Below are 27,483 nucleotides of genomic sequence, written 5' to 3'. Positions count from 1 at the left end.
GCTATAGACCAAGGAAACAATGACGCCATAGGAATAGGCGGGAGATTAAGTTTCTTCCTCAAACAATGGAGTCAGATCTCAGACAACGATTATGTCCTCAAGATAATCTCAGAAGGTTACAGAATAGAGTTAATATCCCGCGTACCTCAGAGGTGGATCTTACCAACAATGTTAGCCAAAGATTCCCCTATGTTTCTAGACCTACAAAAACTGTTCGACTCCGGGGTTATAGTTCGGGTTCCTACTCCAGAAATAGGTACAGGTCACTATTTCTCTCTTTTTTCTATTCCAAAACCGTCAGGGGAATCCCGTACAATAATAAATTTAAAACCTCTGAACGTTTTCGTCAAATACAAACGGTTCAGAATGGAGTCGATCAGGTCCATCATTCATCTTATAAACAAAGATTCGGTAATGTGCACTCTCGATCTGAAGAGTGCGTATTATCAGGTCCCGATACATCTCTCTTCTCAGGAGCTTCTGAGATTCTCGGTAAGTCTCTCGGACATGACCTGCCACTTCCAATTTCAATGCCTCCCTTTCGGTCTAGCATCCGCCCCAAGAATTTTCACCAAATTGGTAGCAGAGGTGGTGGCTTTCTTAAGAAATCAAGGAATAACAATAATTCCATACTTAGACGATTTTCTGGTTGTGGCACGTTCAAGGGCCATTCTGCTACAACACAGAGATCGGGTCATAGCAGTATTAGAGGAAATAGGATGGGTGGTCAACAGAAAAAAGTCACATTTAAAGCCAGAATCCCAGAAGATATTTCTAGGAGTACTCTTGGATTCTACAACCAGGCAGTCCTTCTTACCAAGGGACAAACGAACCTCATTAAAAAAGATGATCTTAGAATTCCAAAGAAGTCCAGTGACGATAAGAGCAGCTATGAAAGTCTTGGGGAAGATGACAGCATGCATTCCGTGTGTCAGATGGGCTCAGGCTCACTCAAGGCCTTTACAAGAACAGATACTCATGGTAGGGGATCGACGTCGTTCCACATTAGACAAGAGGCTAGAGCTATCAATGAAGACAAGAAGATCACTACGATGGTGGATCCAGGACTACAATCTAAAAAAGGGCATCCCTTGGATATCAACCCCTTGTGTGATAATCACCACAGATGCAAGTCAGTGGGGATGGGGAGCGCACCTAGAAGGAAAATTCTTTCAGGACAAGTGGCCCGAGGAGATCAGTCAGATGTCGTCAAATTACAGAGAATTATACGCAGTCTGGGAAGCTCTCAGAAGAAACCGTTCATGCCTAAAGGACAAACATGTAAAAATCCTATCCGACAATGTAACAGCGGTATCCTTTTTGAGGCATCAAGGAGGTTCCAAACACAAAGCGCTTCAAAGTCTAGCGCAGAGAATATTTGCCTGGGCAGAAGACGTTGTCTTTTCTATAACAGCAGTGCATCTAGAAGGGTCACAGAACATACTAGCCGACTATCTAAGCAGAAAGAAAGTTTCTCCAACCGAATGGGAACTAAGTCAAGAAATGTTCCAAATTCTTTGCCACCGTTGGGGAACGCCCAGGATAGATTTATTCGCCACAAGGAAAAATTCAAAGGTTCCCAGATTTTATTCCCTCAACCCTCTAGACATGCCGGAAGCAGTCGACGCCTTAAGTCAAGCATGGAGCGAACCTCTGTCTTACGCATTTCCACCAATAGCACTTATTCCAATAGTGCTCAGGAAGATTCAGGAAGACCAGGCAACAGTGCTGACAATTGTACCATTCTGGCCAAAGAGAAGTTGGTTCCCATTGTTGGGGGCCATGGCATCGGGAGACCCTATCATGCTCCCGTTATGGAAGGATATAATTCATCAAGGGCCTGTTTTACACCAAAACCCGGAGAGACTGCATCTATCAGCATGGATCCTGAGAGGGACATCTTGAAATCCAGAGGTCTTTCAGATGAAGTAATTACAACCATCCAGGCTAGTAGGAAGCCTGTCACCTCAGCCATCTACCACAAGATCTGGAAAAAATTTTGTATGGGAAGTGGCGGGTCAGCTGTGATTCCGGGGGTCTTGGATGTTCCTAGAGTCTTAAAATTCTTACAGGCAGGCTTTGACTTGGGGCTCAGGCCAGGTACAATAAAAGTCCAGATCTCGGCCCTTAGTACTTTTCTGGATTATCCATTAGCTTCCCATCCCTGGATAATCAGATTTGTGAGGGCTATCCAAAGATTACGGCCTACCTTGAGACAGCTAGCTCCCACTTGGGACTTAAATTTAGTCCTTAGGGCTCTATGTAAAGATCCCTATTCTCTAGAGGAGGACATGCCTATTTCAGTTCGTACCTGGAAGACGGCCTTCCTAGTAGCGATTACTACAGCTAAACGCGTAGGGGAAATTCAGGCTCTATCAATTAAGGATCCATATCTTCAAGTCAGAGAGGATCATATAATCCTAAAATTAGACCCAGCTTTTATCCCAAAAATAGCTTCAGCAAAAAATCGAGATCAGGAAATAATTTTACCTTCCTTTTGTGAGAACCCTTCTAATGAAAAAGAACAGGCTTTACACTCCCTGGATGTTAGGCAGGCAGTATTAAACTATCTAGAGGCCACTAGCTCCTGGAGGAAGGATTCTAATCTTTTTATCCTATTTGGAGGTAAGAATAAAGGTAAAAAAGCTTCCAAGGCGTCTATAGCTAGATGGATTACTACTATAATTTCAAAAGCCTACGCATCAGAAGGGATAGCGTGCCCAACAGGGATTAAAGCTCACTCTACTAGGGCTGTTTCAGCATCATGGGCTGAGCGAGCAGGAGCGTCACTAGATCAGATTTGCAAGGCAGCAACTTGGGCCAGAGTAAACACGTTCTGTAAGCACTATAAGCTAGACGTAGTAGCAGCTCAGCAGACGTCTTATGGGAGGAAAGTTCTCCAAGCAGTTGTCCCACCCTAAACGTAGTTTTCTTTGGTATTCTCCAATGTGCTGTCAGGGGGACGTCCTGGAAAATGGGTATTATTACCTACCGATAATTCGGTTTCCAGGAGTCCATCCTGACAGCACCGTTATTTCCCCCCCTATGTATGCCAGTTCATATGCTGTAATATGTTTGGTTAATAAAGTTTTCAAAAGTATATCTATCCATGGTGTGGTACTAGTCAAAACACTGAGGAAAAGGGGGTGGAGTGGGACCTTTTAACCTCTCGTGTTGTGTTTCCTGTCCCTGCAAGGAGGAGGAGGACGTCCTCCAATGTGCTGTCAGGATGGACTCCTGGAAACCGAATTATCGGTAGGTAATAATACCCATTATTAGTACTATTTCAGCCCAACTGTGGTTTTAATATTATCAGTTATTCTACCGACCGCTACTTTTGTTCCAGAGTGCTGTGTTTGTTTACTTTTATTCCTACTACACATACTGTCCACCTACTTTTGGACCACCCTGTGTGTGTGTATATATAGATTATATCTACTATATAATTGTCTAAGAGTCACTTCCGTTTTTCTGTCTGTCTGTCAGTCACAAAAGTCCCGCGTCGCTGATTGGTCGCGGCCAGCTGGCTGCGACCAATCGGCGACGGGCTCAGTCCGGCTGCAAAATGGCCGCTCCCTACTCCCCTGCAGTCAGTGTTCCCTCCATACTCCCCTCCCAGTCAGCACCCACATAGCGTTGAAACGACTGCCTTACACCATGGCATAACGCGGTGTGAGGCAGTCCGTTAACGCTGTCATTAACCATCTGTGTGACCAACTTTTTACTATTGATGCTGCCTATGCAGCATCAATAGTAAAAACATATAATGTTAAAAATAATTAAAAAAAAATCATTATATACTCACCATCCGGTGGCCCCAGATCCAGCCCAGGCCTTTCCCGCTCCTCACGCGCCGCTCCGGTCCCCAGAATGCATTGCGGCAATGACTGGAGATGACGTAGCGGTCTTGCGAGACCGCTACATCATCACGTGTTATTGCAGCTTGGTGATCGGAGCGGCACGCGAGGAGCGGGAAAGGCCTGGGATGGATCCGGGGGCTGTCGGAGGGTGAGTATATAACTATTTTTTATTTTAATTTTTTTTAACGGATATGGTGCCCACATTGCTATATACTGCGTGGGCTGTGCTATATACTACGTGGTATTTACTATGTGGGCAGTGTTATTTACTGCGTGGGCTGTGCAATATATTACGTGGGCTGTGCAATATATTACGTGGGCTGTGCAATATATTACGTGGGCTGTGCAATATACTACGTGGGCTGTGCAATATACTACGTGGGCTGTGCAATATACTACGTGGGCTGTGCAATATACTACGTGGGCTGTGCAATATACTACGTGGGCTGTGCAATATACTATGTGGCTGTGCAATATACTACTTGGCTATGCTATATACTACATGGGACTATGTGGGCTGTGTTATATACTACGTCGCTGTGCTATATACATCGGCTGTGCAATATACTACGTGGGCTGTGTAATATTACGTGGCTGTAATATACAGCATGGGCTGTGCTATATACTGCGTTGGCTGTGCTATATACTGCGTGGGGTGTGCTATATACTACGTGGACTGCAATATACTACGTGGCTGTGCAATATACTACGTGGCTGTGCAATATACTATGTGGGACTACGTGGCTGTGTTATATACTACGTGGGCTGTGTAATATACTACGTGGGTTGTATTATTCTAAAATCTTCATAAATAAACTACATACATATTCTAGAATACCCAATGCTCTAGAATCGGGCCACCATCTAGTGTGTGTATCTATCTATCTATATACAGTTAGGTCCATATATATTTGGACAGAGACAACATTTTTCTAATTTTGGTTATAGACATTACCACAATGAATTTTAAACAAAACAATTCAGATACAATTGAAGTTCAGACTTTCAGCTTTCATTTGAGGGTATCTACATTAAAATTGGATGAACGGTTTAGGAGTTTCAGCTCCTTAACATGTGCCACCCTGTTTTTAAAGGGACCAAAAGTAATTGGACAGATTCAATAATTTTAAATAAAATGTTAATTTTTAGTACTTGGGTTGAAAACACTTTGTTGGCAATGACTGCCTGAAGTGTTGAACTCATGGACATCACCAGACGCTGTTTCCTCCTTTTTGATGCTCTGCCAGGCCTTCACTGTGGTGGTTTTCAGTTGCTGTTTGTTTGTGGACCTTTCTGTCTGAAGTTTAGTCTTTAACAAGTGAAATGCATGATCAATTGGGTTGAGATCAGGTGACTGACTTGGCCATTCAAGAATATTCCACTTCTTTACTTTAATAAACTCCTGGGTTGCTTTGGCTTTATGTTTTGGGTCTTTGTCCATCTGTAGTATGAAACGACGACCAATCAGTTTGGCTGCATTTGGCTGGATCTGAGCACACAGTATGGCTCTGAATACCTCAGAATTCATTCGGCTGCTTCCGTCCTGTGTCACGTCATCAATAAACACTAGTGACCCAGCGCCACTGGCAGCCATGCATGCCCAAGCCATCACACTGCCTCCGCCGTGTTTTACAGATGATGTGGTATGCGTTGGATCATGAGCTGTACCACGCCTTCGCCATACTGTTCTCTTTCCATCATTCTGGTAGAGGTTGATGTTGGTTTAATCTGTCCAAAGAATGTTCTTCCAGAACTGTGCTGGCTTTTTTAGATGTTTTTTAGCAAAGTCCAGTCTAGCCTTTTTATTCTTGTTGCTTATGAGTGGCTTGCACCGTGCAGTGAACCCTCTGTATTTACTTTCATGCAGTCTTCTCTTTATGGTAGATTGGATATTGATACGTCGACCTCCTGGAGAGTGTTGTTCACTTGGTTGGCTGTTGTGAAGGGGTTTCTCTTCACCATGGAGATTATTCTGCGATCATCCACCACTGTTGTCTTCCATGGGCACCCAGGTCTTTTTGCATTGATGAGTTCACCAGTGCTTTCTTTCTTTCTCAGGATGTACCAAATTGTAGATTTTGCCACTCATAATATTGTAGCAATTTCTCGGATGGGTTTTTTCTGTTTTCGCAGCTTAAGGATGGCTTGTTTCACCTGCATGGAGAGCTCCTCTGACCGCATATTTACTTCACAGCAAAACCTTCCAAATGCAAGCAACACACCTCAAATCAACTCCAAGCCTTTTATCTGCTTAATTGAGAATGACCTAACAAAGGGATTGCCCACACCTGTCCATGAAATAGCCTTGGAGTCAATTGTCCAATTACTTTTGGTCCCTTTAAAAACAGGGTGGCACAGGTTAAGGATATGAAACTCCTAAACCCTTCATCCAATTTTAATGTGGATACCCTCAAATGAAAGCTGAAAGTCTGTACTTCAACTGCATCTGAATTGTTTTGTTTAAAATTCATTGTAGTAATATATATAACCAAAATTAGAAAAATGTTGTCTCTGTCCAAATATATATGGACCTAACTGTATATATATTCAAATTCCAAACCCTGCATAACAGTAAGTAGTTACAATCTTCCATGTATCTCTCCTTCTAGATGTGAGAACTACAACAGAAAATGTCTCTACACAAGAAGTTGAAGAATATAAACCAATCGTAAGTTCACTGGAAGGAACATTGTCCTAGTTGTAATCACTTGCCAAGACAGTTTTTTAGTTTTGCACTTGTGTTTTTTTATTTTTTTTTCACAACTTTTTTTTCATCCTTCAGTCAACATAAGCCATATAACGGCTTTTTTTTTTGTCCGTTTGTTGCTGTTTTGAATGGCACCATTCATTGTATCATACAATTTACTGAAAAATGGAAAGAAATACCAAGTATGTTTGGAAAAAAAAAAAGTCAAGGCTCCATTGTTTTTAGGATTTTGTTTTTACAGCGTTTTGTTGTACAGTTAACATGTCTTGTGAACAGGAATTCTAAGTCAGTGTATTAACCCCTTTCTGCCATTAGACGTACTATTGCGTCCATGTGGGGTGGGCTTTACTTCCCAAGGACGCAATAGTACGTCATATGCGATCGGCAGCGCTCACGGGGGGAGCGCCGCCGATCGCGTCCGGGTGTCAGCTGCCTATCGCAGCTGACATCCGGCACTATGTGCCAGGAGCGGTCAAAGACCGCCCCCGGCACATTAACCCCCGGCACACCGCGATGAAAGATGATCGCGATGTGCCGGCGGTGCAGGGAAGCACCGCGCAGGGAGGGGGCTCCCTGCGGGCTTCCCTGAGCCCCCCGCAGCAACGCGATGTGATCGCGTTGCTGCGAGGGTCTTACCTCCCTCCCTCCAGCAACGCGATGTGATCGCGTTGCTGCGAGGGTCTTACCTCCCTCCCTCCCTGCTCCAGGCCCGGATCCAAGATGGCCGCGGATCCGGGTCCTGCAGGGAGGGAGGTGGCTTCACAGAGCCTGCTCAGAGCAGGCACTGTGAAGCAGCCTGCACTCCTATCAGATCGGTGATCTGACAGAGTGCTGTGCAAACTGTCAGATCACCGATCTGTGATGTCCCCCCCTGGGACAAAGTAAAAAAGTAAAAAAAAAAAATTTTCAAATGTGTAAAAAAAAAATTAAAAAAAATATTCCAAAATAATGAAAAAAAAATAATAATATTATTCCCATAAATACATTTCTTTATCTAAATAAAAAAAACAAAACAATAAAAGTACACATATTTAGTATCGCCGCGTCCGTAACGGCCCGACCTATAAAACTGGCCCACTAGTTAACCCCTTCAGTAAACACCGTAAGAAAAAAAAAAAAAGAGACAAAAAACAACGCTTTATTATCATACCGCCGAACAAAAAGTGGAATAACACACGATCAAAAAGATGGATATAAATAACCATGGTACCGCTGAAAGCGTCATCTTGTCCCACAAAAAACGAGCCGCCATACAGCATCATCAGCAAAAACATAAAAAAGTTATAGTCCTGAGAATAAAGCGATGCAAAAATAATTATTTTTTCCGTAAAATAGTTTTTATCGTATAAAAGCGCCAAAACATAAAAAAATGATATAAATGAGGTGTCGCTGTAATCGTACTGACCCGAAGAATAAAACTGCTTTATCAATTTTACCAAACGCGGAACGGTATAAACGCCTCCGCCAAAAGAAATTCATGAATAGCTGTTTTTTGGTCATTCTTCCTCACAAAAATCGGAATAAAAAGCTATCAAAAAATGTCACGTGCCTGAAAATGTTACCAATAAAATGGTCAACTCGTCCCGCAAAAAACAAGACCTCACATGACTCTGTGGACCAAAATATGGAAAAATTATAGCTCTCAAAATGTGGTAACGCAAAAAATATTTTTTGCAATAAAAAGCGTCTTTCAGTGTGTGACGGCTGCCAATCATAAAAATCCGCTAAAAAACCCGCTATAAAAGTAAATCAAACCCCCCTTCATCACCCCCTTAGTTAGGGAAAAATTAAAAAAATGTATTTATATCCATTTTCCCGCTAGGGTTAGGGTTAGGGCTAGGGTTAGGGTTGGGGCTAGGGCTAGGGTTAGGGTTGGGGCTACAGTTAGGGTTGGGGCTACAGTTAGGGTTGGGGCTAAAGTTAGGGTTTAGATTACATTTACAGTTGGGAATAGGGTTGGGATTAGGGGTGTGTCAGGGTTAGGGGTGTGGTTAGGGTTACCGTTGGAATTAGGGTTAGGGGTGTGTTTGGATTAGGGCTTCAGTTATAATTGGAGGGTTTCCACTGTTTAGGCACATCAGGGGCTCTCCAAACACGACATGGCGTCCGATCTCAATTCCAGCCAATTCTGCGTTGAAAAAGTAAAACAGTGCTCCTTCCCTTCCGAGCTCTCCCGTGTGCCCAAACAGGGGTTTGCCCCAACATATGGGGTATCAGCGTACTCAGGACAAATAGGACAACAACTTTTGGGGTCCAATTTCTCCTGTTACCCTTGGGAAAAAACAAACTAGGGGCTAAAAAATAATTTTTGTGGGAAAAAAAAAAAGGATTTTTTATTTTCACGGCTCTGCGTTATAAACTGTAGTGAAACACTTGGGGGTTCAAAGTTCTCCCAACACATCTAGATGAGTTCCCTGGGGGGTCTAGTTTCCAATATGGGGTCACTTGTGGGGGGTTTCTACTGTTTAGGTACATTAGGGGCTCTGCAAACGCAATGTGACGCCTGCAGACTATTCCATCTAAGTCTGCATTCCAAATGGCACTCCTTCCCTTCCGAGCCCTCCCATGCGCCCAAACGGTGGTTCCCTCCACATATGGGGTATCGGCGTACTCAGGACAAATTGGACAACAACTTTTGGGGTCGAATTTCTCCTCTTACCCTCGGGAAAATACAAAACTGGGGGCTAAAAAATAATTTTTGTGGGAAAAAATTTTTGTTTTATTTTTACGGCTCTGCATTATAAACTTCTGTGAAGCCCTTGGTGGGTCAAAGCGCTCACCACACATCTAGATAAGTTCCTTAGGGGGTCTACTTTCCAAAATGGTGTCACTTGTGGGGGGTTTCTACTGTTTAGGTACATTAGGGGCTCTGCAAACGCAATGTGACACCTGCAGACCATTCCATCTAAGTCTGCATTCCAAATGGAGCTCCTTCCCTTCCGAGCCCTCCCATGCGCCCAAACAGTGGTTCCCCCCCACTTATGGGGTATCAGCGCACTCACGACAAATTGGATAACAAATTTTGGGGTCCAATTTCTCCTGTTACCCTCGGGAAAATACAAAACTGGGGGCTAAAAAATAATTTTTGTGGGAAAAAATGTTTGTTTTATTTTTACGGCTCTGCATTATAAACTTCTGTGAAGCCCTTGGTGGGTCAAAGCGCTCACCACACATCTAGATAAGTTCCTTAGGGGGTCTACTTTCCAAAATGGTGTCACTTGTGGGGGGTTTCAATGTTTAGGCACATCAGTGGCTCTCCAAACGCAACATGGCGTCCCATCTCAATTCCTGTCAATTTTGCATTGAAAAGTCAAACGGCGCTCCTTCCCTTCCGAGCTCTCCCATGCGCCCAAACAGTGGTTTACCCCCACATATGGGGTATCAGCGTACTCAGGACAAATTGTACAACAACTTTTGGGGTCCAATTTCTTCTCTTACCCTTGGGAAAATAAAAAATTGGGGGCGAAAAGATAATTTTTGTGAAAAAATATGATTCTTTATTTTTACGGTTCTGCATTATAAAGTTCTGTGAAGCACTTGGTGGGTCAAAGTGCTCACCACACCTCTAGATAAGTTCCTTAGGGGGTCTACTTTCCAAAATGTTGTCACTTGTGGGGGGTTTCAATGTTTAGGCACATCAGGGGCTCTCCAAACGCAACATGGTGTCCCATCTCGATTCCAGTCAATTTTGCATTGAAAAGTCAAATGGCGCTCCTTCGCTTCCGAGCTCTGTCATGCGCCCAAACAGTGGTTTACCCCCACATATGGGGTATCGGTGTACTCAGGACAAATTGTACAACAACTTTTGCGGTCCATTTTCTCCTGTTACCCTTGGTAAAATAAAACAAGTTGGAGCTGAATTAAATTTTTTGTGAAAAAAAGTTAAATGTTCATTTTTATTTAAACATTCCAAAAATTCCTGTGAAGCACCAGAAGGGTTAATAAACTTCTTGAATATGGTTTTGAGCACCATGAGGGGTGCAGTTTTTAAAATGGTGTCACACTTGGGTATTTTCTATCATATAGACCCCTCAAAATGACTTCAAATGAGATGTGGTCCCTAAAAAAAAAATGGTGTTGTAAAAATGAGAAATTGCTGGTCAACTTTTAACCCTTATAACTCCCTAACAAAAAAAAATTTTGGTTCCAAAATTGTGCTGATGTAAAGTAAACATGTGGGAAATGTTATTTATTAAGTATTTTGTGGGACATATATCTGTGATTTAATTGCATAAAAATTCAAAGTTGGAAAATTGCGAAATTTTCATAATTTTCGCCAAATTTCCGTTTTTTTCACAAATAAACGCAAGTACTATCAAAGAATTTTTACCATTTTCATGAAGTACAATATGTCACGAGAAAACAATGTCAGAATCACTGGAATCCATTGAAGCGTTCCAGAGTTATAACCTCATAAAGGGACAGTGGTCAGAATTGTTAAAATTGGCCCGGTCATTAACGTGCAAACCGCCCTTGGGGATAAAGGGGTTAATGGTGAAACCAAACTTCTAGAGTTTTTTTTTTTTTTTAAGTGTTTTAAAAAAATTGAAAGTTATAAATGTAAACATTTGGTGTGTCGCCATTTTCTGAGACATAGCTTTATCGACAGAAGAATAAAAGTTATTTTTTGTGTGGTGAGCTGGCATTTTAATTATGTCAAGTAATATAATTTTGGGGCACATTAGTATTGTTTTGATTGTTTTTATTCACTTTTCAGGGACAAGTGCAGGGACCAAAAAAAAACAAAACATTATTTTGGGGTTTTCGTTTTTTCCCACTTTACCACACAGGATAATTAATTTTTCTATTTTGATAGCTTGAAACTTTACAGACCCAGCGATACTAAATTAACTTATTTTTTTTAATTTATTTTCAATGTGGGAAGAGGTGGATTGTTGAAATTTATATATTCTTTTATTTGTATATTTAACATTTTTACTTAATTTTGAGACATTAGAGAATTTTAACCTGCCATTGCTTGTTCTAAATAATGCAGTAGTCTAGTATTCCAGTATATGGTCAAAGTGACATCAGCTTATAAAGCTCAGCCACATGTTGCACTTAATATGTGGACCAAGATGACAGCCACGGGGGTTTCAGCAGGCCCCTGGCTACCATTACAAGTAATTGGCATTCTGTGAATATGAAGCTAGGGAAGTTGATGAGTGCTAGAGCACATGTACATCGGCCATCATACTATTTATTTCTGTTATTGACTGTGCATCTACAAGGTTAACTGGCAGCAACTGGCGCAAGCTCCGATCACTGCTATTTCAGGAAAATACCAGCTGGCAGCTCTTGGGCCTGCTCTATATATTGGCACCCAATGTGGGACATACATAAATATCACGTGTTGGAAAGCTGCTAAAGGTGGTTTCTCGGCTTGCGATATTGATGTAGCTCTGCTGCTATTGAAATGACTAGGATCTGCAGGACCTGAGAGCAGACACTACACAGTGTACAGAGTTATCATGCACTTGTCCACTCACCGTTAACACCTGGTCACTGTTGGAGGTGATGACATCTGTTTGATAGAAGTGTAAGATGCCGGACCCCCCTCCGATCTCGGTGATCAATATCTGAATCCTGCCTTCTATCCTGCCTATTTCACACAACCAGCATCTGTTGAAACAACATTGCCACTTAAATGGCCAGGTTACCAGTACGCTTGCTAATGGATTTCTATGGCAGTCGGGGGCCTGCTGAATTCTGCCATAGCTATCATTATAGTCCTCCTATGAACAATAAACCGGTTCAAATCTCCTAAGGAAGCTAGAAAAAAAATTGTAAAGAATATCTGTCAAAATTGCGGCACAAACAAAACTTTTTTTTTTTTTATACCAAGCTCAGAATTTTTTAACCACGAAAATGTGATACAACAACCTTAGAAATTTGTTATCGCTGTAATCGTACTAAGTAGGAGAAACACGTTGACGGGTAAAATATTTGTATATGAAAAACTCGCATAATGTGCTGTGGGGTCACAGATATGAGGTTTTACTTTTTAACCCATTGTTATTTTGTAGGACAAAAAGCCTTAAAAGTCAAAATGTCAAAAGCCCAGGACGCATCAAACAAGTAAGTTTTCCTGCTTCTCTCTCAATTGAATCATCTAGTGTTTCTATTTTGTTTTATTTCTTTTATATTAACCCCTTCATGACCGGAGGTTTTTTTTTTGTTTTTTTTTTGCACTTTTGTTTTTTGCTCCCCCTTCTTCCCAGAGCCATAACTTTGTTTTTGCGGGACACGTAGTACTTTTTAACGACACCTTTGGTTTTTAACATATCGTGTACTGGAAAATGGGAAAAAATTCAAAGTGCAGTGAAATTACAAAAAAGTGCAATTCCACAATATGTTTTTTGTTTAATATAAGTGGTGAAAAAAAATTCCTAACGTTGATTAAAAAAAAAAAAAAAATCGAGCCATTTTCCGATACCCGTAGCGTCTCTATTTTTCTCCTTCGCCTCATTGGGGGACACAGACCGTGGGTGTATGCTGCTGCCAATAGGAGGCTGACACTAAGTGATACAAAAAAGTTAGCTCCTCCTCTGCAGTATACACCTTCCTGCTGGTTCTCAGCTAACCGGTTCTTGCTTAGTGTCTGCAGGAGGCACTTGGGTCTGATTCAGACCCCATTGTTTTTTTTTTATTTTTTACTTTTCTGTAAATTTTTATTTTTTAATTAACGGAGTGAAGGGGGCGACGAATCCTTTCAAGGTTCCGATCTCCCCCGAACCAACAACAGGCGAGAACGCGGAGTGTCGCCTCCCCGTACCATCTCCTGCGCCGTGGTAAGCCGTGCCTGAGCTCACTTTATGGGCGACGGTTCCTCCGGGTCCCAATCTCCCCACACCAGCAACGGGCGAGCACATGGAGTGTCGCCTCTATGTATCCTCTCCTGGAGCCAGGCCTATTGCCAGACAACTTGCCCAGTCCACCTGGGGGCTTGAACTCTGTGGATGTACAGAGGCTTCTTTTTGGCGTCCGAGCAGCCCCCACTGTACCACCACTGTTAAAGCGGATGGCACAAGGAGGCGGACGGTTCCTCTCCACCTCCCTAACAAGGGGATGGTGGATGGAGGGTTATCGCTTTATCCCTGCACCGTCCACGCTGCAAAACCTAACCTGCAGCAGAACAGCACAGTGCGCGCTTTCCTCGGCGCTGAAACCCAGTCATCCGTGGTCGGCTCCATGCCTTGACGCGCACCAATGGTGAGTGGATCCAGTCGGTGATGGACCCCTGCAGTGGGATATTAACATGGCTTCCCTGTGGCCCACCTCCATAAGGTAACGCTTCGGCCGGCTGCAAAAATTTAGCCCGCGGCTTCGTCCGATGTGTAGGCCGCATCCCGGAAGTCGCGCCCACACTATGGCGCGTTAAGGCGGCTCCGCCCATCCTTTCTGGCAATAGTTTTTTGCATTAAAGGAGCGCAATGACTCTGCAGCCGGGTAAGGAAGTACTGCCCTCTTCCCTCCTGTACTTACATGAATGACCCATATTAGTCCCTGGTCTTAGAGGCACATGACCAGTATTCCCTGGTCTTAGAGGCACATGACCAGTATTCCCTGGTTTTAAAGGCACATGATCAAGATTCCCTGGTCTAAAAGGCACATAACCAGCATTTCCTGGTCTTAAAGGCATTTGACTAGCATTTCCTGGTCTTAAAGGCACATGACCAGTATTCCCTTGTCTTAAAGGCACATGACCAGTCTGAAGCCGGTCACCCTAAATGAACTCAGGAACCCTCCGCCGCCGATCCCAGCTTATCCCAGAGTACCTAGTTCCCCTGAGTGGGCTTCATCACTGCCACATCCCATGGCTTCTCTGATCAAGAGATTGAAGCCCTCCGTGAACCCACTGTAGCTCGGAGTGCTCGCAGGACCGATGTCACGCTCGCGCCCAGACTGATTGGCACGGGTGTGTGGCCCCACTGGGGTGGTGTCTGGCTGTGGCTGCTGATTCCACTGGGGAACAGAACATAGACAGGCAAGCGGGCACGGCTGGGACACAGGCAGGCGGACGGGTACAACAGACACTGGCAGGTGGGCACGGCTGGCTCTCTGGCAGGCAGGTACGGGTGGCTCTCTGGCAGGACAGGAGGATAAGGCTGGTACACTGGAAGAACCGGTAGGGACCGGTCTGCAGGCTGGTATGTAAAACAGGTAAGAACCTGTTCAGACAGGAGGTCTTATGAATAGGAAGAGAGAGACCGCAAGAGCGGATGCAGAGAAAAAGCACAGGAGCTAGAGCCAAGAACAAACGCAGGAGGCAGAGCCGAGTGCAGGAACGCAGGAGGCGGAGCCATGTGCAGAAGCGCAGGAGGTGGAGCCAAGAGCAGTAGGCGGAGCCACGTGCATAAATGCAGGAGGTGGAGCCAAGAGCAGAAGGTGGAGCCACGTGCAGAAATGCTGGAGGTGGAGCCACGTGCAGAAATACAGGAGGCGGAGCCAAGAGCAGGAGGCGGAGCCACGTGCAGAAACACAGGAGGCGAAGCCAAGAGCAGGAGGCGCAGACAAGTGCAGAAACGCAGGAGGCGGAGCCAAGAGCAAGAGACGTAGAACCGCAAGGAGCGGAGCCAGGTAGAACCGCAAGGAGCGGAGCCGCAGAGCGGAGCGGAGCCGCAGAGCTGAGCGGAGCCGCAGAGCTGAGCGGAGCCGCAGAGCTGAGCGGAGCCGCAGAGCTGAGCGGAGCCGCAGAGCTGAGCGGAGCCGCAGAGCCAAGCCACAGAGTGCAGAGCAAAGCTACAGAGAGCAGAGCTGAGAGCAGAGCAAAGTCAGAGTGCAGAGCCCGGAGCGAGGTCACAGAATACAGAGCAAGGAGCAAAGCAAGGTCACAGAGAGCAGAACCAAAAGCAGAGCAAAGCAAGACACAGAGTGCGCACAGCAGGGAAAGGAAACCAAAGCAGGGATATAAACGGACACAGGAACAGGAGTAGGCTAAGACAGTCAGGAACAGGCCAAGGCACAGAGACATGGACACAAGCCAGGGTACAACGCCCCTCTGGGTGGCGGACATAGGCCAGGGTATGAGGCCCCACTGGATTGTAAACACAGGACACAGACCAGGGTACAACGCCTCTCTGGGTGGCGGACATAAGGGTAACAGAGACAGGGCCTGGCACCTCAGCAGCAAAGATTGGACTGAGGGGGTAAGTTGCACAGGCCCCCACCAATGGGTGGGGATCTCTTAAATAGAGGAAGCCTCATGGCAATTGGCCGGGGACACCTTAGCAAGGTGCACACAGACTCAATAAGACACAGGAGTTGCCGGCGCCACCCCCCTATGCACACAGACAGAGCATGCACAGTGCAAACGGCAGACATGAGGCACACAGCATGGAGCTGGCAGCAGAAAGAAGTCACAACAAGGCCCAGAGAAGTGAGTTTGAGTGTAAATGCAGGTGGGGGATGGGAGGCCATGCAGTGATGCCAGCAGGGTTGTTACAGTACCCCCCCCTCCCTCCCTTTATGGCCACCCTCTTCTTCAAGCTCGCCAGGATGATTTGCAGAAGAAGAATAGGCCCACACACAGACCAGGCCAACATGACATTTTCAGGGTAGAATAAGGCAGGCGGGTCACCAGGAATCTGAGAAAACAAAGTCTCTTGGTTCTCAACAGGGTTAGCTTCCACAATGAGCTGGACCACCTCCTCCAGGTACACAGGTAACAGGGACTTGAATGCTGCTGTCTTAATATCTTCATCAGCCGGACACTTGGAAACTGGAAACCCTCCCACGGGGTTCAACTTTTGCCCAACAGGAAGCAGAGAAGTTCTTGGATACTGAACACAGGAAAAGTCATTAGAGATGAGTGTGGAGAACAACAGCTCCACCGGGTGAGAGAAAAATTGAGGTGAACAAACTTCTGTTTTTGAAATCTTCACCAGCCGGCCACAAGGACTCTGAAGGTATCCACATAGGAACCATCTTCTGCCCGTTATCCAGAAGAAATCGTCCAAACGCCAGGGATGTTCCTAGGAACGGTATTCAGGTATAGTCGTTGGAGAGGTGTGGAGAGATCGTCACCGCTACCCCATCTTCAGTGACGTCAACACACCTTAACTCGACTAACTGTTTACCGATATAGTCGCTGGAGATGTGTGGAGACATCGTCACTGTTTCCCCATCTTCGGTGACATCAGCACACCTTGACTCGACGACTAGCAGACCAGCTGAAGAAGATGACACTGCTAACTATCTTTGACGCATGGGAACCAGACACTTCTCAAGACTGGGTAGATTCAAACGAAGCACTTTACTGGAACTCTTGACCAGAGCAGGTGGTTGAGTCCTTGGCTCAGAATGACCCATGGGCATAACAGACAGCATACGGAAAACAAACTTCTTTGTGTATAAGGCTCCAACTTGGAGCTGTAGTTGTCTTTGCAGGACTAGACTGCTATTTAGTATTGCTTGGCCATTATCAGACAATGCCCACACCGGGTTCTGGAACGGAGACCATACACCAACTCCGTATGATGGGTGGCTTAAACACACCAAAGCTCCTGGAAGGCAGAGAAACAGTCATTAACTTAGATGGAGAGGAAGTACTCTCGCCAGGGGCAGCCTCTCCTACTGGCCCAGGGTTTTCGAGTACAGGCTTCACAGGGCAAAGACCATCTGAATGTTCTTTACAACCACAGGGATACCGTATTTCAATCTCCGCACCAGATTCAAGCTGCAGATTTGCCAGCCCCCTCTTGTTAGACCTCTTGGATCTTGCTCGGGTAGCTTCTTTGGCAGGTTGTGGAACAGGTGAGTCTTGGACAGTCATGGACGGAAGCGACGGTTTACCTACAGGTTTCTTTCGTCTGGACCGTCTGTGAGCTTGGAGGGGAAGACTTTTCAGGAGATGCAGTACTTGGCTTATCGAAGGCTTTACAGAAGGCCACCAGGAAGGCTGCCAGATTCGAGATGATGGGGTCCCCTGCTTCCCAGAGGGGGTCGAGCCACATCAAAGCATCTCCTCTTAGGTAGGTCATTAAGAAACCTACTTTCAACCAGTCTGTGGGGAATTGGGGAGCATGCCACTTGAAATAGCGCAAGCACCGCTCCAAGAACACACGACATTGCTTTGGATCCCCATAGTAGCATGGAGGATCTGGCATGGATTCATCATTAGGAGCGCAGGCTTGAAGTCGATCAAACAGCTCATTAGAGATGACAATTGGGGATGGAGCAGTGAAGGAGTGGCTTTCAGACTGGGTAAACATTTTCCTCGGAGGCCAATACTGGCAAGAGGAGAGTTCATCTTGCTCCGAGAGCGAAGGCACATGGGACTCAGCAGTGGACCATGGCCTGTGCAAACTGTCACGCTCGTGCCCAGACTGGTTGGCGCGGGTGTGCAGTGGTGTGGCCCCACTGGACCACAGACCAAACTTCCCTGGAAGGGGCGTAACTAAGTAGCTTCCTTGGTCTTCGCTGGAGCCTCTGATGATGTCAGACTTGTGCGGCAGGAAGCTACCAGGTACACCACTCCAGGGTGGTGTCTGGCTGTGGCTGCTAATTCCACTGGGGAACGGAACATAGACAGGCAAGCGGGCATGGCTGGCACTCTGGCAGACTGGCGGGCATGGCTGGGACACAGGCAGGCGGACGTGTACAGCAGAGACACTGGCAGGCACGGCAGGCTCTCTGGCAGGCAGGTACGTGTACTACAGAGACACTGGCAGGCGGGCACGGCTGGCTCTCTGGCAGGCAGGTACGGGTGGCTCTCTGGCAGGACAGGAGGACAAGGCTGGTACACTGGAAGAACCGGTAGGGACCGATCTGCAGGCTGGTATGTAAAACAGGTAAGAACCTGTTCAGACAGGAGGACTTATGAATAGGAAGAGAGACCGCAAGAGCGGATGCAGAGAAAAAGCACAGGAGCTAGAGCCAAGAACAGAGAAGCAGGATGCGGAGCCAGGTGCAGAAATACAGGAGGCGGAGCCAAGAGCAGGAGGTGGAGCCATGTGCAGAAACGCAGGAGGCGGAGCCAAGAGCAAGAGACGTAGAACCGAAAGGAGCGGAGCCAGGTAGAACTGCAAGGAGCGGAGCCGCAGAGCGAGAGGTGATCTGAGCCGCAGAGCAAAGCCACAGAGTGCAGAGCAAAGCTACAGAGCGCAGAGCTGAGAGCAGAGCAAAGTCAGAGTGCAGAGCAAGGAGCAAAGTAAGGTCACAGAGAACAGAGCCAAAAGCAGAGCAAAGCAAAACACAGAGTGCACACAGCAGGGAAAGGAAACCAAGGCAGGGATATAAACGGACACAGGAACAGGACTAAGCTAAGACAGTCAGGAACAGGTCAAGGCACAGAGACATGGACACAAGCCAGGGTACGAGGGGTGGCGGACACAGACAGGGTACAACGCCCCCCTGGGTGGCGGATATAAGGGTAACAGAGACAGGGCCTGGCACCTTAGCAGCAAAGAACTGACTGAGGGGGTAAGTTGCACAGGCCCCCACCAATGGGTGGGGATTTCTTAACCCCTTCATGACCTTGGGATTTTTCGTTTTTCCGTGTTCGTTTTTCACTCCCCTCCTTCCCAGAGCCATAACTTTTTTATTTTTCCCTCAATTTGGCCATGTGAGGGCTTATTTTTTGCGGGACGAGTTGTACTTTTGAACGACATCATTGGTTTTAGCATGTCGTGTACTAGAAAACGGGAAAAAAATTCCAAGTGCGGTGAAATTGCAAAAAAAGTGCAATCCCACACTTGTTTTTTGTTTGGCTTTTTTGCTAGGTTCACTAAATGCTAAAACTTGCCTGCCATTATGATTCTCCAGGTCAGTACGAGTTCATAGACACCTAACATGACTAGGTTATTTTTTATCTAAGTGGTGAAAAAAATTCCAAACTTTGCTAAAAAAAAAAAAAAAAAATTGCGCCATTTTCCGATACACGTAGCGTCTCCATTTTTCGTGATCTGGGGTTGATTGAGGGCTTGTTTTTTGCGTGCCGAGCTGGCGTTTTTAATGATACCATTTTGGTGCAGATACGTTCTTTTGATCGCCCGTTATTGCATTTTAATGCAATGTCGCAGCGACCTAAAAAACGTAATTCTGGCGTTTCGAATTTTTTTCTCGTTACGCCGTTTAGCGATCAGGTTAATGTTTTTTTTTAAATTGATAGATCGGGCGATTCTGAGCGCGGCGATACCAAATATGTGTAGATTTGATTTTTTTTTTTTATTGATTTATTTTGATTGGGGCGAAAGGGGGGTGATTTAAACTTTTATATTTTTTTTTCACATTTTTTTTTACTTTTTTTTTTTTTTTTACTTTTGCCATGCTTCAATAGCCTCCATGGGAGGCTAGAAGCAGGCACAACTCGATCGCCTCTGCTACATAGCAGCGATCTGCTGATCGCTGCTATGTAGCAGAAATGGAGGTGTACTGTGAGCGCCGACCACAGGGTGGCGCTCACAGCCACCGGTGATAAGTAACCATAGAGGTCTCTAGGACCTCTATGGTTACCATCCTGACGCATCGCCGACCCCCGATCATGTGACTGGGGTCGGCGATGACGTCATTTCCGGCCGCCCGGCCGGAAGCGGTAGTTAAATGCCGCTGTCTGCGTTTGACAGCGGCATTTAACTAGTTAATAGGTGCGGGCAGATCGCGATTCTGCCCGCGCCTATTACGGGCACATGTCAGCTGTTCAAAACAGCTGACATGTCCCGGCTTTGATGCGGGCTCACCGCGGAGCCCTGCATCAAAGCAGGGGATCTGACCTCGGACGTACTATCCCGTCCGAGGTCAGATAGGGGTTAAATACAGGAAGCCTCATGGCAATTGGCCGGGGACACCTTTAGCAAGGTGCACAGACTCAATAAGACACAGGAGTTTCCGGCGCCACCCCCCTATGCACACAGACAGAGCATGCACAGAGTAAACGGCAGACATGAGGCACACAGCATGGAGCTGGCAGCAGAGAGAAGTCACAACAAGTCCCAGAGAAGTAAGTGAGTTTGAGTGTAATGCAGGTGGGGGATGGGAGGCCATGCAGCGATGCCAGCAGGGTTGTTACAACCGATATATATGGTTCCTCTCCTACATGGGAGCTGTCAGCTAGCAGGGGCCGCAAGTATTCTAGAAACGTACAGGCGTCTAGAAAATGAAAGCTTCATTTCCTGATCTCCCTCACCAATGATTTGCTGAGAACAAGAATCTGAATATGGATTGGATATTGCCTTGGATCTGGACTCGCCAGAGCTTCAGAAGAGGATGGATTCACCTATTTATATCAACCAATCTCTGTAGATTGATGAGGGCTACGGATCCACTCTAGATCACGCACTGTCCCTCATAAGGAGACTAAACTCCCTCGCAGAGCATTTGTCTTTCACCCGGACAGGGAGCGTCCGGATAAGCAGTATGCAAACACGAGAGGACACCCCACCACATATACCACCCTACGACGTGGGATGCCATGCCTGGTCTGTTTCTTAGGGGTGACGGGTCCTTTTAAAGGGCACCGATCTCCCCACACCATCAATAGACGAGTACATGGAGTGTCGCCTCCATGTATACTCTTCTGCAGCCAGGCCTAACACCGGAACCAACCCTGTCCACCCGGTGACCTGAACTCTGTGGATGTACAGTGGCACCCTTTTTTTGGCGTCCGAGCACCCCTCTCTGCATCTCCACTATTTAGCGCATGATGCAAGAAGGCGGACAATCCCTCTCCACTTCCCTGTTAAGAGGGTGGTGGATCGAGGGTTCATCATTTTAACTCCGCACTGTCAAAAGAGAGCGGAGGTAGCAAGAGACAGCTTTTCCTGAATTGGATGCAGCCGCGCATTCTGCCACTTGGCAGATTATCTGGGTAGAATCTCCTGTGGTTTGTCTACCAGTATTCCTGCCCGATGGGTCATCAATTAAAATTACAACGGACTGTCAGATAGCAAATCTAGTTAGTTTCGTCTTGCAGCCTCGGATTGAGTGCTCTACCCTTCCTTAGCCACCGCATGGGTTGCTAGAGCAATGGTCTCCTGGTCGGAAACCTTAACTACTTTGATTCACATCAGTAACCTTTTCCCGAAGACAGTTTAGCTGGTCAATCAAATTTCTTGAGCGGGAGACTAGCTGGTTCACGCCTCTTGGATGCAGCTAGTTGAGCGGCGCTGTCAGCAGCAAATGCCATTACACCCAGAAGGGCATTATAGCTCAGAGTATGGAAGCGTACTCTGCGTTCAAAAAACCTCTGACATCACTCCCTAGGATCGCATGTTTAATATAGACTCAACCAGCAGTGGAAGAATTGTCCAAGACAGTCTAGATCTAAGGTATCTTGGTTCCAAAAGGAGGGACCGAAAAGTTAGACCGATCCTGGACCTCAAACTTTTACCAAGCTGGACAAGGTCCTCCTCCTTTGGATGGAGTTCCTCCGCTCAGCTATTACTTCAACGGAAAAAGGATGGAGTTTCTGGTATCCACCGACATTCGGGATGCTTACCTTCACATTCCTATTTTCCCCTCTTCAAAAATTCCTTTGTTTTTCCATTCGCAAACAGCATTTTCAAGTCACGACCTTGTCCTTCAGTTTCGCTACCGCACCCTGAGTGTTTGCAAGGGTCATGGCGGCCGTCATGTTCCTCTTGCACCCTAGAGGCGTGGTCGTCCTGCCCTATACGGTCGACTTTCTAGCCACTCTTCCAGGACAACGCAGAGTCGTCTATATCAATTGCTATACCCTCTTTCCTGGGCTGGCAGCTTCATCTAGACAGGTTTTTTCCTCTTTTCCAGCCCAGCAGATATCCTTTTTGAGGATGATCCTGAACACTTCCAGAGGGTTGGTGTTTCTTCCTTGAGACAAGGCCGTGGCCCTTCAACTCAGAACTCACTTACTTGATCAATCATTCCATTCGATTTGCTGGGAGGGTCATGAGGAAAAATGGTGACAGCAATGGAAGCAGTTTCTTTCGCTCCGCTCGTTTTCTGTAGGCCAATCAGGCTTTCAGAGGGTAGTCTCTGAGCTTCTTCCTCATCCAGGGGAGTTCCTTCCAGTTCAATGATTATTAGTGGCTACCGATGCCAGCCTTCTTCTCCCGATCTTTTTTCTGGGGATCCGAACGATACAGCTAAGCCTACAGCAGGTCCTCTGCCTTCTGGCGGGTCACCCCATCCGAATTCAATTGGATAATGCTACGGCTGTGCCATACGTCAATCATCTAGCAGGTATACACGGTCAGGCATCATGGACGATGTACCTCTCATTCTCTGATGGGCTGAGATCTATCATTCGGTGATTTCGGCAGTACACATCCCAGGAGCAGATCTCTGGACGGTAGACTTCTTAAGCCATCAGGGTTCCGCCTCAAGTGTGTGGGAACTTCACCCGGAAGTCTTCCATCAGATCTGCCTTCACTGGGGCACTCCAGATGTAGATCGGATGGTGTCCCGACTGAACCTCAATGTACTCGTGTTCATGGTTCGGGCTCAAGATCCAAAAGCCATTGCAGTGAATGCTCTGGTTCTTCCGTGGTACCAGTTTCCATAACCGTCCTTCCCCCTACTTCCGAGAGTTGTTTGGAAGCAGGAAGGGCCCCAGTGGTTCTGGGAGATCCGCACGGACCATCAGATCCCTGCTATGTAGCTGAAATACAGGCCTGCGATGAGCGCCGACCACAGGGGGCGCTCACAGCAGTCCGGCATCAGTAACCATAGAGGTCCCAAGGACCTCTATGGTTACTGTCCTGACACATCGCCAACCCCTGATCATGTGACGGGGGTCGGCGATGCGCTCATTTCCGGCAGCGCGGCCGGAAGCGGTAGTTAAATGCCGCTGTCAGCATTTAACAGGTTAAAAGCGGCGGGTGAATCGCGATTTCACCCGCCGCTATTGCGCGCACATGTTAGCTGTACAAAACAGCTGACATGTTGCGACTTTGATGTGGGCTCGCCGCCGGAGCCCACATCAAAGGGGGAGACACGACATGCCCCGTACTAGTACGGGGCATGTCGTGAAGGGGTTAAATAAAGTCTTTGCTCCAGGTTGCTGAGGCACCCCATTTCTGTCATCCTTTTCCATGCCCAGGTCAGTGTAGAATCCTGGAGCCGGGGTGTCCCAAATGTTCCCAGGGACACTTCCAGCTCCGTGATTGCTGGGGTCACTTCAACCTCTCCTGACAATACCTCTAGGGGAAGTCTATAGGGTTTACAATGGGGATAGGGGAAAATATCTGTAAGTAGGTTAAAAGCTGGCTGAGGGATAGGAAACAAAGGGTGGTTATTAATGGAGCATGTCGTGAAGGGGTTAAATGGAACCTGTCATCCCTCCCAGGAGTTTTTAACTGTAGGAGCCACCTTGTGCTGCACTTCGTCAAGGTGGCTCTTTTAGTTGGTGTCCCTGCCAACGCTGAAATAATCGTTTTTGTAATTTGTCCCTCATACCTCTAATTTATCAGGGGAGCATGTCTTTCCCCCCAGACAGAAACGCCTTCCTGCCATCACTCAGGGCCTCCGTGCGCCGCCTCCATTTCCTTCATAAACATCCCCGGCGCCTGCGCTGTAAGTTCGAAGGGCAACTTGCGCATGCCCGAAAAAGAGAAGAAAAAAAAATGATCCTGGGAGTCTTACAGTAGACTCCTTTTTGATCCGGACAGACTTTACTATCAGGGAAGGTCGCCCCTTTTTTCTCTACGATCTCGTCATCCTGACAAGTCTTTGGAGCTAGACGCTCTTTTCTTTCAGACTTTTTTACCTTATTACCATCAAGGCAAGGTTGTCCTCAGGCCATCCCCCCGTCCCTTGTTACCAAGGTGGTATCGTATTCCCAATGTTACGAGGGCATCGTTCTTCTGGCACCAGTCCACAAAACGGGATGGGTTCTCCATATTCTGGACGAAGTGAGTGCTCTGAGTAGGTGCGTATCATTCACGACGTCCTTCCGAAGGTTGGAGACCTTATTTGGACTTCCTGACTGTCAGAGGAAGGCTTCCTGACGGTTACAGGAAGGGTTTACACCATCCAGGAGTCCTTTCGGGTTAGACGTCAGCCTTACTCCACTCCACTCTGTCGATCGAGGTTTTCTTGGGCTCTAGGTACCAGGCGTCGATAAAGCACGCCTGAAAGCACGCTCGTCCAGTCCGCATGCAGTCTTGAAGCACTATAATTCCCAGACTTCTGCAGATGTGAGTCTGGACAGGCGGACTCTGCATGCCGCGGTAGCGCTCTTGTAAGTAGTGGTTACACAGGGCCTGATCTGATGTTGTACCCACCCAGGGACTGCTGTGGGACGTCCCACGGTCTGTGTCCCCCAATGAGGCAAAGGATAAATAGGGATTTTTGTGTACTCACCGTAAAATCCTTTTCTCCGAGCCATTCATTGGGGTACACCGCTCCCACCCTGTTATTAGCTTGTGCTTGTTTTATAGTTTGACATGCTATAATCTCATACATAATTTGACATGCTATACTTTATGTTGTTATTGATCTCCTACTGCTTTGGCACCAAACTGGTTAGCTGAGAGCCAGCAGGAAGGTGTATACTGCAGAGGAGGAGCTAACTTTTTTTTGTGTCACTTAGTATCAGCCTGCTATTGGCAGCAGCATACACCCACGGTCTGTCTCTCCCAATGAATGCCTCGGAGAAAAGGATTTTACGGTGAGTACACAAAAATCTATTTCGTGATCTCGGGATGGGTGAGGGCGTATTTTTTGCACGCCGCGCTGATATTTTTAAAGATACCATTTTGGTTCAGATATGATCTTTTGATCGCCCGTTATTGCATTTTAATGCAATGCTGTGGCAACCAGGAAAACTTAATTCTGTTGTTTTTACTTTTCTTCTCGTTATGCCATTTAATGACCGGGATAATTCTTTTTTTTATATTGATTGGGCTATTCTGAATGTGGCGTTTCCAAATGTGTAGGTTTTTTTTTTTTTTTTTTTTTTCTTCTTGAATGGGGCAAAAGAGGGGTGAGATATATATATATATATATATATATATATATATATATATATATATATATATATATATATATATATATATATATATATATATATGTATAAATATATATATATATATATATATATATGTATAAATATATAAATTAGTGTATGTATGGGATTGGCATCTGCACCGTCGCAGCTACAGCCACAAAATTTTGCACAGTCACACGTCTGGACCCCGAGAGCGTCATAGGCTATGAAATTTTAACTACGCGCGTTCCAATTCACCAAACAATTTTGCCCCTATCTACATAATGGGGAAAAGTGAAAGGAAAAGTGTTGGGAGGCAAATTGACAGCTGCCAGATGTGAACAAGCGGGACTTAAAGAGTGAGAGCGATGGCGCCAAAGAGTATATACCGATCAGTTGCTAAGGTGGGGCCCCGACATGGGATACTCACCACATACGGGGATATGAACACACACAAAATGCACCATACACTACCACATGCTTGAACACATATTACCCTCAGCACACATTACACCACACATACACCAACCTTGCCACATAAAAGTCGAAACACAAAAGTCGCCGCTCAAAACTCGCCACGTGCAAAACTCGCCACATGCAAAAACTAGGCTCTTGCAAAACTCGCCACAAGTGCAAAACTCACCTCATGGAAAACTCGCCATACGCAAAACTTGCACACGTGGAAAAATTGCCACATGCACAAAAGTTGCAACACATGCAAAAGTTGCCTCACACAAAACTTGCACATACTCAAAAGGCACCACACATAAAACTCACCATGGGCAAAACTCTCCATGCGCGAAACTTGCTACACACAACTTGCTACACTAACCTGTCACATGCAACTCGACACACAAAAAGTTGCTACACGCATGTTGCCACACAAAACTCATCTCACAAAAGTCGCTACATGCATGTCACCACACGCAACTCAACACACACAACGTGACAAACGAAACTCGTCCTAAAACACACACAAGTCTGATATTATCCTTCAAAAATAAAAATCTCATGAATAAGCAGACAAACTACAAGAGCAACAAATGTACCATATAGGAAATACGGCAGCTGTCAGTCACATGACCTGTCTATTATGTGTATGTGTGAGCTAATATATACTGCCAGGGGGTGGGCTTCCTGTTGGCTGGGGATTTATCAGGCTGCCAATTTAGCTTACAAATACTGAGGTAAAAATACTGAGCAAATAACGTGTGAACGAGGTCTAATACAGGAGGAGATGACATACAGATATATACTGTATACAGGGGAGATGACACACAGCAGGTATATACTATATACAGGAGGAGATGACATACAGGTATATACTATATACAGGGGAGATGACACAAGTATATACTATATACAGGAGAGATGACACACAGGTATATACTATATACAGGGGAGATCACACACAGATATATACTATATACAGGAGAGATGACACACAGGTATATACTATATAGAGGAGGAGATGACATACAGGTACATACTATATACAGGAGGAGATGACATACAGGTATATACTATATATAGAAAAAGATGGCACAGGTATATACTATATACAGGAGCAGATGACCTACAGGTATATACTATATACAGGAGGAGATGACATACAGGTATATGCTATATATAGATGACATACAGGTATATACTATATACAGGAGGAGATGACACACAGATATATACTATATACAGGAGGAGATGACATACAGGTATAAACTATATACAGGGGAGATGACATACAGGTAAATACTATATACAGGAGATGACATACAGGTGTATACTACATATAAGGGAGATGACAAACATGTATATACTGAGGTGAAAATGAGAGGTGTGAGGTGAAAATGAAAAGGTGTGAGTGCAAAATGAGGAGTGAGGGAAAATAGTGAAGTGATCGGAAAATGACAGACGTGAGGTCGTAATGACAAGTGTTAGGGGGGAATGAGAGGAGTGAGGGAGAAAATGAGAGGTGTGAGGGAGAAAATGAGAGATGTGAGGGGGAAAATGAA

At 45.9% G+C, this 27,483-nt stretch overlaps 1 protein-coding gene across 6 annotated transcripts in view; it reads left to right on the top strand.

Moving 5' to 3' along the window:
• CENPU (centromere protein U) overlaps window positions 1–27,483 on the top strand; it is a 226,321-nt gene that overhangs the window by 7,112 nt on the left and 191,726 nt on the right. For all 6 annotated transcript variants that reach the window (XM_069744313.1, XM_069744312.1, XM_069744311.1 and 3 more), the window contains exons 2-3: window positions 6,470–6,528; window positions 12,594–12,645. In XM_069744313.1, coding sequence (XP_069600414.1) covers window positions 6,491–6,528; window positions 12,594–12,645 — 90 coding nt within the window. In that variant the 5' untranslated portion in view covers window positions 6,470–6,490. The remainder of the gene's footprint in view (window positions 1–6,469; window positions 6,529–12,593; window positions 12,646–27,483) is intronic.

Source organism: Ranitomeya imitator, chromosome 1, assembly GCF_032444005.1.
Source record: "Ranitomeya imitator isolate aRanImi1 chromosome 1, aRanImi1.pri, whole genome shotgun sequence".
Lineage (NCBI taxonomy): Eukaryota > Metazoa > Chordata > Amphibia > Anura > Dendrobatidae > Ranitomeya > Ranitomeya imitator.
The sequence above is the reverse complement of the archived record's forward strand: the minus strand, read 5'-3'. Positions and strand labels throughout refer to the sequence as shown.